This window comes from Aulonocara stuartgranti (genome assembly GCF_965226115.1).
Source record: "Aulonocara stuartgranti genome assembly, chromosome: 3".
NCBI classification, from domain to species: Eukaryota; Metazoa; Chordata; class Actinopteri; order Cichliformes; family Cichlidae; genus Aulonocara; species Aulonocara stuartgranti.
The window spans coordinates 73,719,661-73,738,083 of record NC_138941.1 but is presented as its reverse complement, the minus strand read 5'-3'; the positions used below and the strand labels follow the sequence as shown (position 1 = coordinate 73,738,083).

At 44.4% G+C, this 18,423-nt stretch overlaps 1 protein-coding gene and 1 long non-coding RNA gene across 6 annotated transcripts in view; one reads left to right on the top strand and one right to left on the bottom strand.

Annotated features, from left to right (window-relative positions):
- The window catches only part of LOC309703501 (butyrophilin-like protein 2), a 522,068-nt gene that overhangs the window by 366,260 nt on the left and 137,385 nt on the right, over positions 1 to 18,423 (top strand). The window contains exon 2 of one of the 5 annotated variants that reach the window (XM_082528384.1): positions 3,446 to 3,793. The exons of the other annotated variants lie outside the window; for them this stretch is intronic. Within the exon in view, the coding sequence (XP_082384510.1) occupies positions 3,446 to 3,793 (348 nt within the window). The remainder of the gene's footprint in view (positions 1 to 3,445; positions 3,794 to 18,423) is intronic. 5 annotated transcript variants of the gene reach the window in all.
- Positions 80 to 1,602, bottom strand: LOC309703743. The gene is made up of 3 exons (XR_014276008.1): positions 1,537 to 1,602; positions 1,241 to 1,331; positions 80 to 678 (listed from the first exon to the last, which is right to left on the bottom strand). It is a non-coding gene; the product is annotated as an uncharacterized lncRNA (long non-coding RNA).

Sequence of the window (18,423 nt, the reverse complement as noted above, 5' to 3'; positions counted from 1 at the left end):
CAGAGGCGGAGCCAGACATTTGAAACACCTGGGGCTTAGCCCTAAAGGGTAGTATGCATGTGGGATTTTTTTTTTTTTTTTTAGAATAGGTAGAATAGGTAGAAATGACTGAAAGATTAATTGGCTCTGTTTTGAGTTTTGTTCAAAGAAGAATGACTTCATATAGGAAAAAAATATATCACATATACAGGACACCTTAAGCTAGGTTTTTAATTAAGCAGCAAGGCAGAACAAAATCAGGGCTGTATCAAGACACAGGGACTAAACCCCAATTCAACCAGACCCAGAACTGATCCGGAATTAAAACAGGACTACAACAGTTCAAAATCAGGACTACTTGGGACTTAACCAAGACAGAACCAGAATCAGAACTAGATGATAGCAGCACTAAAAATCATCATAGACCTGCACTACACTTATTTTTTAATTCTACCAAAGTCCAATATTTAGATTGAGAAAAGTTTATATAATTATTTATCCTTGTTGTGCAAACAAGCCTGCAAAACTTAATAAATATAGAATTTGAAAAATAACAAACCTAAAAAGAAACACTAGGTACGAGATACATGAGGACCTGTGATACGGTGATACTTCTGGTAAACAACCATTTGACTAACATGTGAGTCTCACCTGCTCTTGTTTCACCTCTCTCTGTGTGTTCCTCTCTCCTTCTTTGTGCTGACAATCATCAAATATACAGTTGAAACCAGATATTTACACACAAACACTTTTTTAATTGTAACATCAAATTAGACTAAATGTTTATTTTTTTTTAGGTTGATAAATATAAAAACATATTTGTTAACTTTAAGAGTAAAGAGAGAAACTGTCTGTATTTCTTAATTGCAAATGGCACCAAATTGTATTCAAACTGAGCCACACTTATGGAGCTCCACAGTTCTTTTCCTGGTGTTTTGTTGACATCTCTTGATGTTCCCATGTCACAGAAACAGGCTCTGTGTTTTGCCTTGTATGCATCCACAGCTGTGCCACCAGTTTACTCACATGGACTCTACGAACCAATCAGAAGCTTCTTCAGCTCAGGATGGAATCGTCTGCAGTTTCTTATTAATTAACAATAAACTTAGTGTATATGTACTCCTAAATTTGATGAAAGTGATAAAAAATAGAAGCTCTGTCTCTCTTTATTCTGACATTTAACTAATTCAAAAGATATTTCAATATTTATTTATTTTATACTGAACAACATACAAAGCATAATATATAAAATAACATCTACCTGAGTTTTTCTTTGAAAGAAGCCCCTTATGTCCATTCTTGTATATCAGTGCATTACTGAAACCGATTTATTTAGCCATGGAGGGAAACAACTTAAAATATGAAATAAACACATGTAAGCTGAGACTCTCTAAAGAAACAGCTTTGTTGTTGTTCGGCTTTTCATTTCGCCATTTGTTGATTCACTTGAAGAGCGAGTAACGTAATATTGGTCAAGTGATCAGTTTGATATCAATCTTTCGTGATTCACCGTCATATTTACATTATTTGTACAGTACAAATGATTTGCTTTGGTACCTGGTCGAACTTCAGTTCTCCTCTGTCTGCCCGGCTGCGTTTCTCCAACAGCGCACTCGCAGGCAGCAGCTGCCCCGCCCCCCGCTTAGTGTCTGAGCTCGGATCATACCAATATCAGGGGGGATTCACGCACAGTCGTAAATTCCCACAGTGTGCACTATGTGCTTCGAATATTGTGTGTAGTTTTTGTTTTATACAGTTGTCAGCCAGGCATCTAACTATGAAAAAATTACACTCCAAAAGACCCCGGGCTTCTGACAAAACAACCCGGGCTTAAGCCCAGTAAGCCACACCCCCGCTCCGCCCCTGGGTATGCCGTTCAGCTGGGTTAGTTACAGCGCCGGGAGCAGCTTGGGAGAACAAGGAAACACAGACTGCTTCAGGTTGCCTTCCCAAATCAACTCAAAGGTTTATTTGATACACAGCAGTTTATATAGATGAAAAAAAAGGTTCGTGTGTCAGCTTTCCCAGTTCAAACCGGTACAGACCAAATAAGGAAACGTCTTCCTGCCTTGTGAGCAAAGAAGTATCCTGTGTGTAGTTTATCAGCTCAGCTACAATTTATGATCATCCCAGCAAAATACACTCCTAGACATAAAATACAGAGTTCTTTCATTAGTGAATTCTGAAACAAACCACCTAGCCTTTAACGAGCCTTTTCCAGGAGATAAAGAAAAAGGGAGGATGGGAGTAAGGAAGTGGTCTCATCTCTGTGGTGTTTTCGACCTTGGGGTACCAGCTTGTGAGTCCTACACATTAATTCTTGGGTCACAGAGAAAGAGAAAAACAACTAGTAGATTGGCCTTATTGAGTAACAGTTTTCCTGTATAAAACAATATCCTGTAAATGCTTACCGTGGTATCAAAATACCTAACAATAAGTACTTTGACTTTTCATACTTTATGTACAATTTGCCAGTACTGCAGTTTTGTGTGTAGTGAGGTGTTTTCATGGTGTTTTCTTGGTGCTTTTACTAAAGGAATGTCATGGTCCTGGGTCGTTGACCCAGCGTTTTGTGTTTATTCTGATTTGTATTCGTTTAGGGTTGAACCTGAAGTTGATGTATATTCAGCCCTACCTGTGTCTGTCCTTGGTGCTCTGTTCATGTCCCTGCGTTGTGTTGCAAATCAGTCTGTGTTTCCCGCTTTACTTTGAAGGCTCGTGTTCTAGATTTCCTGTTTTGTTCTGAAAGTCTGTTTCTGTTGTCATTGTGTTCAGCTTGTCTCCTCCGGTCCTCATGTGTATTACGTTCAGCTGTTCTTCCCTCCTGTGTGTGATTACCTGATTACCTTGTGTGTGTATATTTAGTGGGTGTCGGTCTGTGTTCGTTGTCGGCTCGTCTGCGTTCTATGGTGTTCCTGTCTCTGCGTCTCTCTGCCCCGCACCCCTTTTGTATGGTCTCAGGTTTGTCATTTAGTTCTCCCAGTTTAGGTTTCTTCAGTAGTTTTGTCATGCCTCACTGCCTGTTTCTGCCATTGTCACGTTGTAAATAAACATCACTCGTATCATCAGTCACTGCTGCATTTTGGGTCCTCCCTTCCCTCCACACCACACGGCTCACTCCGCCAGCCATGACAAGGAAGGCTTCTATCAAATTCTTCCACATGTTGTCAAACTGAGCTGTGTGATGAAGTGAGTGTGACAGAAACACTCAGACTGTGTTTCTCTGCTTCATCAAGTCAAATCTGGTCCTCAGAGACTGAATAAAGTCCTGTCCCACTAACAGCAGCTCCAACAGTCTGTTCACTGCTTTCTTCCTGTCAGTCTTCATCTTTCTGCTGCGTCTCCTCTTCACACTGACCACTTTCTATCTAACAGTGAGCTCCCAGTGAAGCAGCAGCATTCAGCCTGTTAGAGTCAACACAAATGTCTCCATCCAAGCTCATGTTGTGCTTTGTTGTCCTCTCAGTCCCCCAGGTGGAGGTGGATTCAGGGGTGGAGTCTGTCCAGCTGCCCTTCAACACCACACTTCACCTGCCTGAAGACGCTAAAGTGGAGTGGATGGACAATTACACGATCCTCAGAAGACCACACAACAGGAAGGTCCATGTGTATGAGAACGGCTCTGACCAGCCTGAAGAACAGCACCAGGTTTACAGAGACCGAACGAAGATGAATGAAGACCTGCTGAAAACTGGAGACCTCAGTCTGACCCTGAAATACCCCACAGACTGGGACACCAGGAGCTACACCTGCACCGTCTACAGCAGGGAGGGAAACATCCTGCTGAAGAGAAAGGTGGAGCTGAAAGTCAGAGGTCAGTGCTGTAGATACAGGTCAAAGGTCAGAGGTCATGCAGGAGTTTATTCTCTCAAAGCTTTTAGTTTGAATCTATTTTCAGTTCATTCAAATAAAATAAATTCTTTGATGTTTTGATCTAAAAGCCAAAAATGTGGAGGCGGAGCAACTGTGTGTTTAAATGAACTAAGAAGACCATTAAAATGATCCTAACTTCAAAATAAAAGCCTCTGGCATGATGTGAGTTTGGATCAAATCAATAGTTTTGTTAGTTTAGTCCAAATCAGTGTAAATGTATAAATATCAATAGTTTTAAAGCTGCTGAGATCATTCAAACACTTTGATCCAGTCATTTGGATGTTGTCACATGTCAGGGTGGAGCAGCCATAAATACGAGGCTTTTATTGTGAAAATGCTGAGTGTGATGATCCAGAGGAGCCCATGGGGTGTTTGTGGCTGGATGCAAAGGTTTGTAGCTCTCCTTGTAAAGAGAAACAGCTTGAAGCTACAGAGGAGCGTCTGCAGAAGAAGACAGGGGAAAGAGGAAGAAGCTGAGGCCGCTGGAGAAAAGACAGGAAAAGGAAATCAGCTTCATTTGTTGGAGGCCGTTTGTTCATCACACTGAAATATTCCCACTTTAGAGACAGGAAACAAAGTGAAGTGTGGATTGATGTTTGTCTCCATGATTTGGGCCCTGGAGTCATTTCTTCATCTCCCACTTTAAGACATATTAATGTCAGCCTCACACGTCCCACAGTGGACACATTTCTATTTCTAGATGATATTTGGAGGATGCTCATGTGTTTCTCTGCTGTCACAGCTCTTTGTGATATTTGAGCGCAGCTGTAATGTTTGTGTGGTTAAAGCCACCAGACTCCACTGACAAAAACTCTCATTTTAGCCGGAGAACACGGGGCTGCTGTGGGACTTTGTGTTTGCAAAGGTTTCTATTGGAGGCATGTTTGCCTTTATTATATAGGTGCAGAGAGTAGACAGGAAAGTGGGGAGAGAGTGAGGGACACACAGGCACCTGTAGTAAGCCCCGCCTTCAGCCCACCTGCTCAGCCAGGTGAGCTATAGCGCTGCTTTAACATGTTGGTGTGATTGAGAGTGAATGAAAGTGAGTGATGGAGGCAGCAGGAAACTAACAGGCTGTTTGTTCTGAGAGGTCACATGACTGTTGTTCTCAGCAGAGTCTGATGATTTGATGAGACCATGAGAGCGGCTTCAGTTCCTCATCAGAAAGAGTCTGACAGAAGCTCCTCCCTCTGTACCCCAGTAGACTTCTATTAGACTGCTCCAGATTCCTGAGAGTTCACACAGAAAACTTTACAAACAGCCAAAGAAAAACTATTGAAAAGCTTCAAGATCACAAAGAGCTCTTTCACAGCACATATGAGCCATTAAGAAGTGCACATTTGTGTTTCCCACAGTCCATCATCCAATAATATCAAAGGACAAACTGTGAGGTAAAAAGCCTTCAGCTCTTTTTGAAGGAAGCAAAAAGACTTTGGTCCTGAGAGATGGTTCAAAACACAACTCAGACCTACCAAAGTATTATTTGTGCCAAACACATGAAGCCTTCAACTTTGTATGTGTCCAGTCAGTGTGGCAATAGAAGTCACTGTGAGGATTTTCAATGTGCTGTCAAAGAGCATCCAAACAATCAGGTGAGGATGAAGAGAATTAGTGTGGATGGACAGAAAATCCATATCCAGTGTGATTTAGGAGCAGCTCATATATAATGAGTGAAATGAAAGAAGAGCACAGACAGGAAGAACATGAGTGAGCAGACATTTTGGAGCTGCTGATCCACACAGGGCTGGATGGAAGGAGTGGGAGTCCATGATGGCTCAAAGTCTCTGATCTAACTGTTCCTGAGCCTCTCCCCCTGCCTCCTCTTTGGATCTTCTCCTCCTCTTCTTCCTTATCTGCCTCCTCCACCACTGCTCTCTCCTCCCTCATCTCCTCCTCAGCTGAACTGAAGTCAGGGCTGTAACATGAGGAAACGTGCAGAAATGACTGAGTCAGCATGTTGTTGAAGTGAGTTGAGTGATGGTGAGCAGATTAGATGTGCGAGCCTCCCTGTAGACAAAAGCAGATCTTCTCCAGAGTTTCCCACCTCATGTTTTCCTGTGTCACAGCTGATTGTCACATCCTGGCTGTCACTAAATGAGTGGTCCAAAGGTGGAAGGAGGAGCACAGTTAGATTGTTCACCTCCTAACCTGTGAAATCAATCAGCTGAATGAAAAACACTGTGATCCTATGAGCTGCTATCAGGGCTGCTCCATTCTCAGGATTCTCATCTGGATGACTGAAGCAGATTATTGATGAAGTCAGCAAACAGCTTTCAAAATGGCTCTTTTTCCAGGGGAACTCCCTGAAATGTAAATCTCATTGGAATGAAGAAGAAGTCCAAAGGCGTGGTTAGGCCCAGACTTGTGGCTGTTTTCAATGTAAAGCCCATGTTGCAGGCAGCTGCTGCTCCTTACTGGCCCACAGCCTCCACTGATGGATGTGTCAGCTCACTTGTACTGTAGCCACGGGGAGAGCGATGGTGAAGCTGACAACCAGAGGTGTAGCGCTATTTGTTGAAGTAGCCCAGCTGTGCCATGGAAGCACAAGTTTCCAGAGATGATTGGACTGTGAGCAGAAATGATCCATGTTGGACTGAATTGAAGAACAGATCATAAAGTCCTCTGTGTGCCCAGCCCGTCTGTCTGAGCATCTTCATCAGTGTGCAGCTGATCTACAGCTAATGTGCTGATTGATGAGCAGCCTGTTCATGGTGATGATGAGAAACAGATTGGATTCAAAGCACAAATGAGTGAAAAAGGAGCAGCAGCCATGATAGAGCGAGTCCTCTGCTGACAGAAATAGTGGAGTGAAGGATTTGTGCAGCGTTTCTCTGTGAAAACAGCTGATTCAGATCAATGAGAGGAGGATGGAGGAGAAGCAGCATGTTTCTGATAGAAGCATCACTGCTGTGCTACAAACTGCTGGGACTGTGTGTGTGTGACGGCTCAGCTGGAGGCAGGATTGGTCCAGAGGAGAGCTGCTTTATTCCAGACTAACTCTTCTAGAAAGCTGACATCTGTGTGGAACAGCTGACCTGCACCATGTGGAAAAGAACAGCAACATGATTCAGCGTCAGATCCCGACACATCCACGGATTCATCCCGTTACAGGAACTGTGCCACACGTGGCCTCTGTTTGTTCTGCATTGATGCTGCAGGGATTTCTTCAAGTCACTATAATATAGTGTCAGATGGACACATGAAGCTAACACGGCACATCTTTGTGAGTCTGCAGCATGTTGACACACATGTCAGTGTTGTACAGATCTGAGAGCAGCACAAACAAACTCCATCAAAGTGATTTGTGCTGTTGCAGAGCTGTGTGACTGCATTTGTCTTCATTATGGACACATTTCTACAAATGGGACTAAACATGTGACCCTCTGCACATCCATGGCTCAACAGTGCACCCATTGGCTGGATGCAGCTTGTATTGTGGCTCATCCCCCTCGACCTCCGTGTCAGCTTCAGGTCAGTTTAGCTGTGTTTCCTCCAAATCCCAGAATTCCTGAGGAGCAGGAATATGTGGGGCTGGGCTCTAAACACTCAGGGTGAGGACTGAGTGAAGAGCTACAGGACAAAGTTTCAGCGCTGCGCTCACAGCTTTGAGACGTCCAATCAGCAACTGGTCCTGATAACATCTCCCCTCTCATTCCACATACATGAAGACTGCTAGAAGCAGCTATCAGCCACATCAGGCTCACATCATGCTTGCTATTAAACATGCTGCAGTCTGCAGTAAACTCCCTGCCACAAAGCTTTGAGTCTCCTCCAAATGCACCTGTAACAAGGTCACCTGCAGAAATAACTGTGTCCACGGGCAGAGTCACCAACACTCTGCACCAGAGCTAAACCTGCTTTGGAGCTAAAAAGCTGCTGTCAGGGTTTCCTGCAGAGCTTCAAATGTGGAGACTGAAAGCTGTGGACAGTTTCTGTGGCTGGATTATTTCATATGTGTTTGTTTCACTTTCAAAGGAAAGTGTTGGAATAAATCAGGTGTGTGACGCACACTTTACTGCAGATTGTTCTCAATGTAACACAAAAAGCAATCAAAATGTGATTGATCCTGATGTGCTTGTTGCTTCTAGCAGTGTTGATGTATTTGCACAGAGAGGGGGAGATGTTATCAGAGTGTGTAAGTGATCAGATCTGATGCTGAATCATGTTCATGTACAGTCAGCTGATCCTCACAGTTCAGTTTGTAATCATGCAGCTCTCCTCTGATAAATCCTGAGCTCCACCTGAGTCTCAGTCCTCAGGACCTCACACAGTCCCAGCAGCTTCTATCAGCAGAGTTCTCCCTGATATCACAAACATATTGATCCTCCTTCAGCCTCCTCTCATTCATCTGTTTCCACAGAGAAACTCATCAGTGAAACCTGAGCTTACTGTGGATTATTCTGGTGGCTCCATCACTCTCTGCCTCACACGCCCTCATCTGCTGCTTTCCTCTGATTGGCTGCTCTGACAGAGTCATGATTGGCTGCATGTTTGTATAGAAAGCAGCACGTTGCTGGTAGATCAGCCATCAGCTCATGTTTGTGACTGCAGCATGGCACCAGTTTGCTCCTCGTGTTTCAGTCCCAGACTGACCTGCAGCTCTTTAGTAAATTCAGACAGCAGCTTTGTAACTGTTAGTAAATCTGACCATGAATATCATTATGACACCTCTGACCACTCATTCTGTCTTTATTGGCTTTCATACATGAAACACGCTTAAAGTCACCATTGAATCTAAACTGGATGAAAGCAGCTGTGAGTCACTGCAGCAGCTCTGTGCCAACAACCAACCAACACCTGGGTGGAGTCCCAGCTGAAGCTGAGAGATACTCAGAGACAGAAGCAGCTGTATGGAAGCGTTCTACAGGACGGCTGACACAAAGCTGATGTCACTGATGTCTCCTAGATAGATCTCATGGACCAAAGGCTCTCTGTGTCATCTCGGCTCCAGCTGAACTAAACTGAGAGTGAATTTGGGCTTTCAGGGAGGGGTGAAAGCAGATTCAGGTTTCATCATGTTTCTGTTCAAAACATCAAATCAAGCTGATGGGAAGTTGTAGAATCCTTCAGAATAAAAGCCTGACTATTCAGAGCTCCAACATTAAGAAGAGCAAAGTGAACCAAGGTGGATGGAGGCAGCAGAGAAACTGTAGGGTGGAGCTGAATGCTTCATCAGTGGGATGATGCAGCAGATTTCCTCCACCTTGCACAAACTGTCCTGTTAGTTATTATGACTGGAACATCCAAAATGTCTCCAGAGGCTCCGAGTCCAGCTGAACATGTATTAGTGTTTAGAGTGGAACTGAGGTGATAGGGACTAGGACCTGGGGGACGTCAGTCAGTGACGGAGCGGTCAGCAGGTGTGGGCAGGTGTGGACAGGTACTTGATGGAGTGTTTCCTGCTGGACTCCATATGATATGTTAGCAGAGAGGCTCTGGCTCCTGATTGGTTGAAGTGGAGCCCATCTGCTGCAGAAAGATGCCTCCTGTCCCAGAAAACATTGAAGTTGTCTCTAAAGCCCAGGCTGTGGGAGTCACACACAGAGGAGAGCCAGGTGTGGAGGCCGAGCAGCCGCCCAAACGCCCCACGGCCACAGGTGGGAGTGGGGCCGCAGATACAAACACTACGGTGGGCTTGTTTCACAGCCTCACAAAGACACACAAAGTCCAGTTTGAGGAAGTGGGAGCGCTGTTTGGAGTCCGGTTGGTGCCCATGTGGATAAGGATGGTGTCGGCCTCCGGACGGGATCGTATTCTGCCAGGAAACTTGTCTAAAACGTCCCAGAGCGTCGGGCCGGGAAAAGACAGAGCGCACGCCTCCTTTATTGTGAAATTCCTCACCATGGTAACTGAACACATCAGCTGGTCTGCAGCAGGTCATGTTCAGAGTTTGAGGCTCAAAGTGTCCCATTTTCACTGATTGTTTCCCGACGACATGCTTCACGTGTGATATGGATCCTCTGCTGAAGGAATCTGCTTTCTATCCACAACCTGTTGATCCGTGTCTGACTAACAGCAGCGCAGGAAGCCCTGCAGTTACAGAGAAACTGTCTGAGTCGCATTGTTGCTGCAGTTTACCTGCAACTGCTGTGAAGAAAAAGTCTCCATGTGTTTGTGTTTGGTCCTAATCTGCTGCCTGTCTGTTTGACATGCTGGATTTCCAGCTGATCGATGACAGATTAGAAACTGATCAGTCTATTGATCACACAATATTCCATCAATAGAACTGATTTGACTTTGATTTGTGTAACAAAGTGATTTCCACGTCTCCTTCATGATGTGACAGTGTCAGAGCTGAATGCACTTGTAGAGTATCATGTTTTTATGGCTCACATTTAAAGTGTTGCAGCTCTAATGTACAGCTGTCATATTAGAAATAGAAGCAGCTCTGATTTTAGTGCTCAAAGAAATCTATGAAGTGATGAATTCACACATGAACAGTTTTCTGCAGCGTTCCTCTCGGCCTTATTTGCAGCTCCACTCTTGTTTTTGCTCTAATAATTATTTCTCTCCATGAGCTGTTTCTCTGCCTGAAGGAGGCGCCACTCCATCGCTTCATTTAGTGCAGAACAAGAGTCACATGATGCTGCTCTGAACACCAATCACACTTTGTACAGCTCATGTTGTGTTTGTTGTCCTCTCAGTGTGTCAGGTGGAGGTGGAGGAGGGGGCGGAGTCTGTCCAGCTGCCCTTCAACACCACACAAAACCTGCCTGAAGATGGTAGAGTGGAGTGGGAACGCTATGGCCCACACAGGACTGTTCACCTGTATAAGAACGGCTCTGACCAGCCTGAAGAACAGCAGCAGGATTACAGAGACCGAACGAAGATGAATGAAGACCTGCTGAAAACTGGAGACCTCAGTCTGACCCTGAAACAGCCCACAGATGGAGACAGTGGAGAATACAGATGTGGAGTCTCTAGCAGGAAGATCATGAGATGGAAATACGTGCAGCTCAAAGTTAAAGGTTTGTTTCTGTGCGTGTGTGTGTGCGTGCGTGCGTGCGTGTGCGTGCGCGCGTGCGCGCGTGCGTGCGTGTGTGTGTGTGTGTGCGTGCGTGCGTGTGTGTGTCTCTGACTGTCTTGTGTGTGTGTCTGTGTGTGTGTGTGTGTGTGCGTGTGTGTGTGTGTGTGTGTGTGTGTGTGTGTGTGTGTGTGTGTCTCTGACTGTCTTGTGTCTCCTCTGCAGGGAGAGTTCAGGTCCAGGATCAAACAGGGGACATCAGGAACAGAAGCAGCTCCATTGATCCGACTCCTCTGATGGCTGATCAATCAGTTTGATCTGTGTGTTCTTTGATTATTGATCAGTGATGTCAGAGTGGAGTCAGTGTGATGTTGTTGTTGTGTGTTTGAGACTTTTAGTGTCCATGAAGGTCTCTGCTGCCGTAGATCCTCTGAACTGTGACAGAGGTCTCACTCTGGAGGAAACTCTCAGCACTTTCCAGCAGCTCCTCCATCATGGAGGACGTTCCCTCACTGTAACAGGTGGAGGAGAGAGGAGAGGAAGCACAGGTGGATCCTCTGAGGAAGAGGAGCATCCTACAAACCACATGATCACATGACCAGAGGACAAGCATGTGCAGAAACACATTAAAGTCAGCCTGTAAACACGTTTGTGTAAATTCTAGTCGTGTTTTTCTGTTACATTCAAATAAAAGCAGAGAAAGCAGAACAAATGCTGAAGCTGTCTGTGTGGAATAAAGGAGTTACAGTACTTTAAAGCCTCAAACACGGAGCACCAACTCGTCTATGAGCACATTTGCATTGTGTAGAAATACAGTAATGAAATAGCTTCATTTAAATCTCAAGTCACGGGACACCCCGCTCTTGTTACGGTCATTTCAAGCCGGGTCGTAACACTGAGACACAAACGTTTCCTGAGCTAAAGCTGACGGACTGACAGCTACAATGAGTGACTCTCTTTATCCTGCTGAACCCTGAGGAGGACACACACACACACACACACACACACACACACACACACACACACACACACACACACACACACACACACACACACACACACACACATCTGTCCAGCAGCTGTCTGAGCTGCAGTCTGTATTGTGTGTGTAATATCTTCATGTTTCTAACATTACAGTTGTATCTTCAGGTGTAAAATCAGCTGCTCTGCTGTCTTCTCTCCTGATCCTGTGTGATTGATTCGATCCTGCAAACGCCACAAATTTCATTCCAGCTTTGATTTGAAAGCCAGCGAGTAAAAGGATCAGCGATAGTTTTCAGAGCGAGGCCAAAGCTTGGGTTCCTCTCCTACAGCAGCTTTTCTTTTCTTTCTTTCTCTCCCTGTGAAATACAGCAGCTGGACCTTTGGCTGCAACACACTGTGAGACAAACTGCACACAAACAGTTTGTGTGTTTGCTGATGTTTGTTGAGCTGATAGAAACGCTGCATTTGAAATTAGCTGACACTTCAAAAACGTTCCTCCCTTTATGCTCGCTGCTCTTCAGCAGGGCTAGCTAGATGCTAAAGTAGCGCTAACACAACTTACCTGCAGTCGTTCAGCTGTCGTCCCAAAAACATCTCAAATAAAAAGAAGAAACAAAAGAAGCTTTTCTGTCAGGGAGGCGTGTCCTTCTCACCTTCAGACATGAGATTAGAAAGAGAGAGAGTTCAGATCACAGTGCAGATATGAATGAATGAATCCGTGCTCGTCCTCACGGCTCCTGCATGCTTTTAAAAAAGTGTGTGTTCAGCTCTGATCTCCAATCTGTTCTTTTCTCTCTTTGTTTCCTGGGTTCATGATCATCATCACACCGTCTGAGGCTCCTAAATATCCACGTTTGCTTGTTTCACTTTCACACTCTGGGAGTCAAAGATGTTTCAGCTCCAAACTCACTGAGAGCTCCTCGTGCCCACCACGTGACCACAAACATCTTTGTGCTCACGTGCTGCTCGTGTCTGAGACGCTTTAGTTTGAAGGAGACAAACTGCAGACGCAGCATTTCCTGTTCCTGAGTGTAAACCTGAGCATTTGAAATGAGCTCCACAGGGAAGCTGTAGGTGACAGAGATGCTCACAGACTCACTGACGTTACAGTCTGTCAGCATCACGCAGTATCACAGACACACGGGAAGATTTAGTGCAAGTGCTGAGAGACACACAGCAGACATGTTGACTGGAAACATGTCAGACTGAAATAAAGCAGAAGCACATGTTAGCACATGCTAATATGATGTGGATGTGTTTAGTGTGGGAGCAGGACTCACCTGAGACACACCTGTGTGGATGCTGCTGCTTCCTGCTCTGCTCTTTCTGCTGATTCAGCGTCTTCATCACGTCTGAGGCTCTGTCACAGTTTGTTTGTTAACATCATCATGGACACAACACAAGCACATCTATGTGACATTTCCTATGGTTGTGATTGATGTGGATGTAGAACATGTCACTATCTCATTGTTTAATAAAGTAAATGTTCCATTAGAAACACAGACAGTAGAATTATAAACAGAGTTTGAAACACGAGACATTTGATGGAAGTTTGACCTCATTTGACCTTGAAAAAGAGCTCAGAGCTCCAAAATGGCTCTAAAGAGCATTATTATCACTTTGACCTTCAGATCCATCTGTTGACCTTGAAGTGAGGTCAGAGGTCAGATGTGAGCTGATATCTTCATGTGCTCCTTTCTACATGTTGATGATCCACAGCACACTTGTTCCAATCCTGCTTTCTAAGTTTGAGGCTTTTCTCAGTTTCCATCAATAAATCATGAAGTCGACCTTGAAGACTTGGGTGGATGTGAGCCAGATGTGAACAGATGTTTAACATGAGCCCGCTCTACACCCCTACAAAGTTTGATCAGAGTTCATTCACAACTATTCGAGCTGTCGTGTTCACACACAGAACGACACGCACACACACGCTACCACAAACATAACCTGTGTTTTCAAGGTGAGCTAAAGCTCCAGGTGTCACATCAAACACTCACAGGGAAAACACCAATCACAGCACGCACACATATACTGAACATGACAGAGAGAGTTATTAGAGACCAGCTTTTATCACATTTATTCTTCCTCAAAGTTCCAACAGAGCCGAACAACCCAGAGGGAAATGTCCGGGTCCTCCCAGCAGCCAGTGAGCTTCTGTAGAGAGGACACGTGAATAAAGCCGCAGTGATCCACAAACACAAACAGCTCTTTGCTGCCTTTGACTCCTTACTTGATGCAACAGCTGATGCTGTCAAACAAAAACAAACTTCATGTTGACCATCAAACTGATCTTTATTGTCTTTCTTGCAGAAAGTTTCATTATTTCATGGGCAGCTGAAAGAAGTAAGAAGTGCAGAATATGACAGGAAATAAGTGGAAGAACAAAATCTTCATTTCCTCCAAGTCTTCTGGGCCTGGATGTGATGGAAACACTCACTGAGTCCACTGCTGTGCTCATCACTGAAGCTCATAATGCAGCAGGTAGTATTGCACATTTGCAGGACTGAAACATGTTGGAAACCTTGGAGGATTTCCTGCTTCTTCTCCAGGTCATTGAAGCAAACTGCTGGGCCTGAGCGGGCAGTTTCCCATCGAGTGTCCAAAAACTCTTTAACATGGTGGAGATTTCATAGCCACGCTGTAACCACGCTGTAAGAACACGAGGATGATCCACCGTCACCGTTCTCATAGGGGGGTGGTCTGATTGGTGGAGTTTCTCTGTTGTTGTCGAGTCTTTACTTTACAGTAGAAACTCCTGCAGGTGACTGTTGTTGTCATTTGCTGCTGTAGAAATAAAACTGAAGGAGTTTTGCAGGTAGAAGATATTTGATTTACAGCTTCTCACACACGAGACCAGGCCTGCAGCTATCCATTATTTTAGTGTGTAAACAGGCTCCGCCTCCACGTTAAACTGTGACATCATCATCACTGCTGCTGTTATCAGTGTTTGTGTTTAACACTGGAGGCTGTGTGGGCTTAATGTGCTCAGACTTTTATTCACACGCTGCTCATGAACACGTTTCTATTGGAGGTCTGTGAAACATGGAAGCAAAGAATTTTATAATCGAATTATTGGAATCACTCGATGAATCGTTGCAGCTCTACACGAGACACTTTCTTTAAAAACCATCAGACTGCTTTCATACATGTTAACGCTTAAATACAGAAAACTTCAGCATGATATTCCCGACGTATGAAACTATGTTCAAATCCAGATGAACTTTTTTACAAAGAGCCTGTTTCTGTTAGTATCACATCAAAAGTCTGTGATGGTGTTCGGTCTCGTGTTCCCAACATTAACCTGTGAAATGTTCATATTTATGTACCAGTCAAAGGTAAAACATGTTTTCTAATAAACTGTGTTTGTAAGATCTGCTGGTTGTAAGAAGAAGTGTGTAAATGTCCCCAGTGGCTGCTGTGGTTTACATGGTGAGATAACATGTGAGAAATAATTCAGATACTGAGGCTACAAACTGTTAGTTTGTGCTGCTGTGGAGACGGATAAAGAACATGTGATGATGATAAAACTAAGAGCTGAACTCCCCCAGCTAACATTATCTGGGCTGAACCATTAAAATAGGTGGGGCACTTCCTTTAGGGAGTATAATAGACATTACAAACCTCCATGTGTCCACACATCAACTGTCACTGCAGCCTCAGAGCAACAAAAGTGTTTAGACCCACTGTGTCCTTAACCCACAGTCACTCCCCATGAGCATTTCTACTGCTGAACACAAACCTGGTGAAACTTCAGCTGCCCAACACACTGTTAGTGACTCACAGATTTTTCCTTTGTTCTCTGTCAAAGCTGATGTTCCCACTTCCTTGTGATCCTCCCTCATGTGCTCCTGGTTTCTCTCTTGTGTTCTTTGGACTTCTGTATACAAACCAGGGCTGGACTGGGACAAAAAATAGGCCCGGGCATTTTGACTAGAGATCGGCCCCCCAGGTATTATAGGAAAAGCCATAAAACCTTTGAATGAAAACAGACACTGTTGTGACAGTGATGTACAGTCTTGTTGGTATATGTATGATTTCTATACATTTTACATCAGATAAAAACTTTGGTTGTAAGATTCAGATAATTATTTAATAAAAGCTAGACATTTTAAATGAGAATAAGAAAGTAAAGTATTTCTTTGTGCCCCCCTCTCCCTGTTAATGCCCTACATGCCCCCCTGGCAACACTTTGCTAGACCCGCCCCTGCACAGTTACCAGCTGTCAGCTACCTAAAAAAGGATCCTGGTGTTATTTGTCTCTCAGAAACAGTTCATAACTTCCCTTCAACTCATTCATGTCACCTAAAAGGTAAACCTGTTTCTCCATCACAGCTCTGATGATTCAGTAAGGACATCTCCTGGTTTGATCTTCATGTTTCCCTCTCACCACATATCCAAACCGACATCATGACCAGCAGCTTTACAGCTGTGGCTCCAGCAAACATCAGCTGATACTAGAAATTAATATTAAATAACAGCTGATCAAGCTTAAACGTGCTGCTGTTTAACGCGACATCTGCTGGTTTCCTCTTTGTGGCGCAAAGTGGGCGATAAACAAACAAGAGAGAAAAGCCGATCAGCTGATCACTGATCAGTTTCATGATTGAAGTAGAAACAGGAGAGGGAGGGGGGGAGAAGAAGAGGCAGCTGTGCAGCAAACACAGAATAAATCCAGCTTTGTGTCTTTTTCATTGTAGCTGAAGACAAACTGCATTTCGTTTCACCTCAATACGAAACGCGTAATATTTTCTCTGAACACGAGACGATTCTGTTTTTTAGGGCTAAAAAACTCAGAGGGGACGGTTGGCAACTCCAATAATTAACCTTGTGAATAAAATAAAGTTCCCTATCAGTAACATCATAGCACCCACCCAGCTGTATAGAAACTCCATCATGCTAGCTAGTAGCAGTACGAGTTAATGTAACTGACTGTAAAAAGTCAGCATAACGAAAATAAACTCCAGCTAAACTTGGTTTATATCTGACCCGGATAGACTGCAGGTCATAACTTCTTACCTGAAGTTCAGTTCACCTGATTCTTGGACCGGCGGCCGCCTCGGGTCTCTCCTTCTCCTGCCTCCCCTTTCTCTCATCCACCTGCTGGCCTCCACCACTTGCTAATGTTACTGAACCTGTGGAAGCTCCGATAGCCACCAAACAACTGAGTTATTTCATTGTTTATACCGTTACCAGGAAAAAAAAATCATCGGCCCATAAAAACGAAAAATCACCATCAGCCCACCGATGAGTTTACCAACACAAGATGAGTTTCTAATGTTGACCTTAATCTAACCTTTAGGTCCAGTCCCTGCTCTGTCATTACAGGATGCTCTGAGCAGTCATGGATCCAGCAGATTCACTGTGTTCAAAGACTTTAGCTCAGACTCCACAGAAGCAGCTTTGTGGAGGATCCATGAGGAGACTCTGGAACAATGATGGCTTGTAGATGTTTTGCTGCTGTGGCTCAGGGACTTGGTGAGTTCTCACTCTCCAGCTTCTTCTGACCAGGACTCCATTTCCCAGCTTTCCTACAAAAAGCAACACTTTCCAGTTCAGCAGAGTCCAGTGGATGGTGCTGCCTCCACTGCCCTCAACCTCCAGCTCAGCCGCCCTCTGCTGGTCCCTTATACTGCAGTGTTGATGGAATACTGCTCTGCTCCCACTGACCTCCTCCTCTGCCTCCAAAGGGTCTCCACCTGCACTGCTGTCTGTGTGCTACACCTCTGGAGAGGCCTCCACTGCTGCCTACTGACTCAGCAGCCTGTCCATTCTCCTGAAGTGCTCCTCTTCTTGGCTCCACCTTGTGGATGACCTCATGAACTGTTTCTGCTCCCCTCTGAGTTTTTTACTTTTTTAGTTCCTGTCTGTTGGTCGCCTGCTTCCACTCCTGGACTCTGAAGCTTCTTCTGTTTTCTCTGATGTTTGATTTTCACTTTGTTCCCCTGGAGATGTTTGTGCTCTTTGGACGTCTGCATGAAAGCTAATAAACTGTTGGTGTGTTTGTTTAGACTGTGTCAGGTTTGAATTTCATTTAGAGAAGAGGTCAGAGTAACATGTTTAGCATGTATATATATTTTATTTTTCTTCTCTTAAAGCTGTTTCGAATCCAAAACAACACATTTACAATAAAGACAAACATTAATAAACCAGTTGCAGAACTGTATGGGGTACACACACTCACACTCCTCATACATAATCTATACTCCTGGGCCCAGGCACCAGCACCCCTGGAGGGGATTATCTGCCCCCAGACCCAGGAGATGGTTCCCTTTACTGGAACCATGAATTCTGCTGTGTAAACATCCTGAAGGAGAACATCCGGCCATCAGTTCATGGCCTGAAGCTTAAGAGCACTCAGGCAGCAGGACAATGATCTGAAACATGCCAGTAAGTCGACCTCCGACTGGCTAAAAAACAAACAAACAAACAAAATGAAGTTTTTGGAGTATGTGATAAAAGGACCCGACACAAACAGTCTTTAATTAAAAAAACTGCATTTTCTATTTACACAAGTTGTCTTTGTCTAATAGTAAATATTTGTTTGATCTGAAACATGTAAATGTGACAAACACACAAAAAAGGGAAATCAGGAAGGAGGCAAACACTTTTCACACCACTGT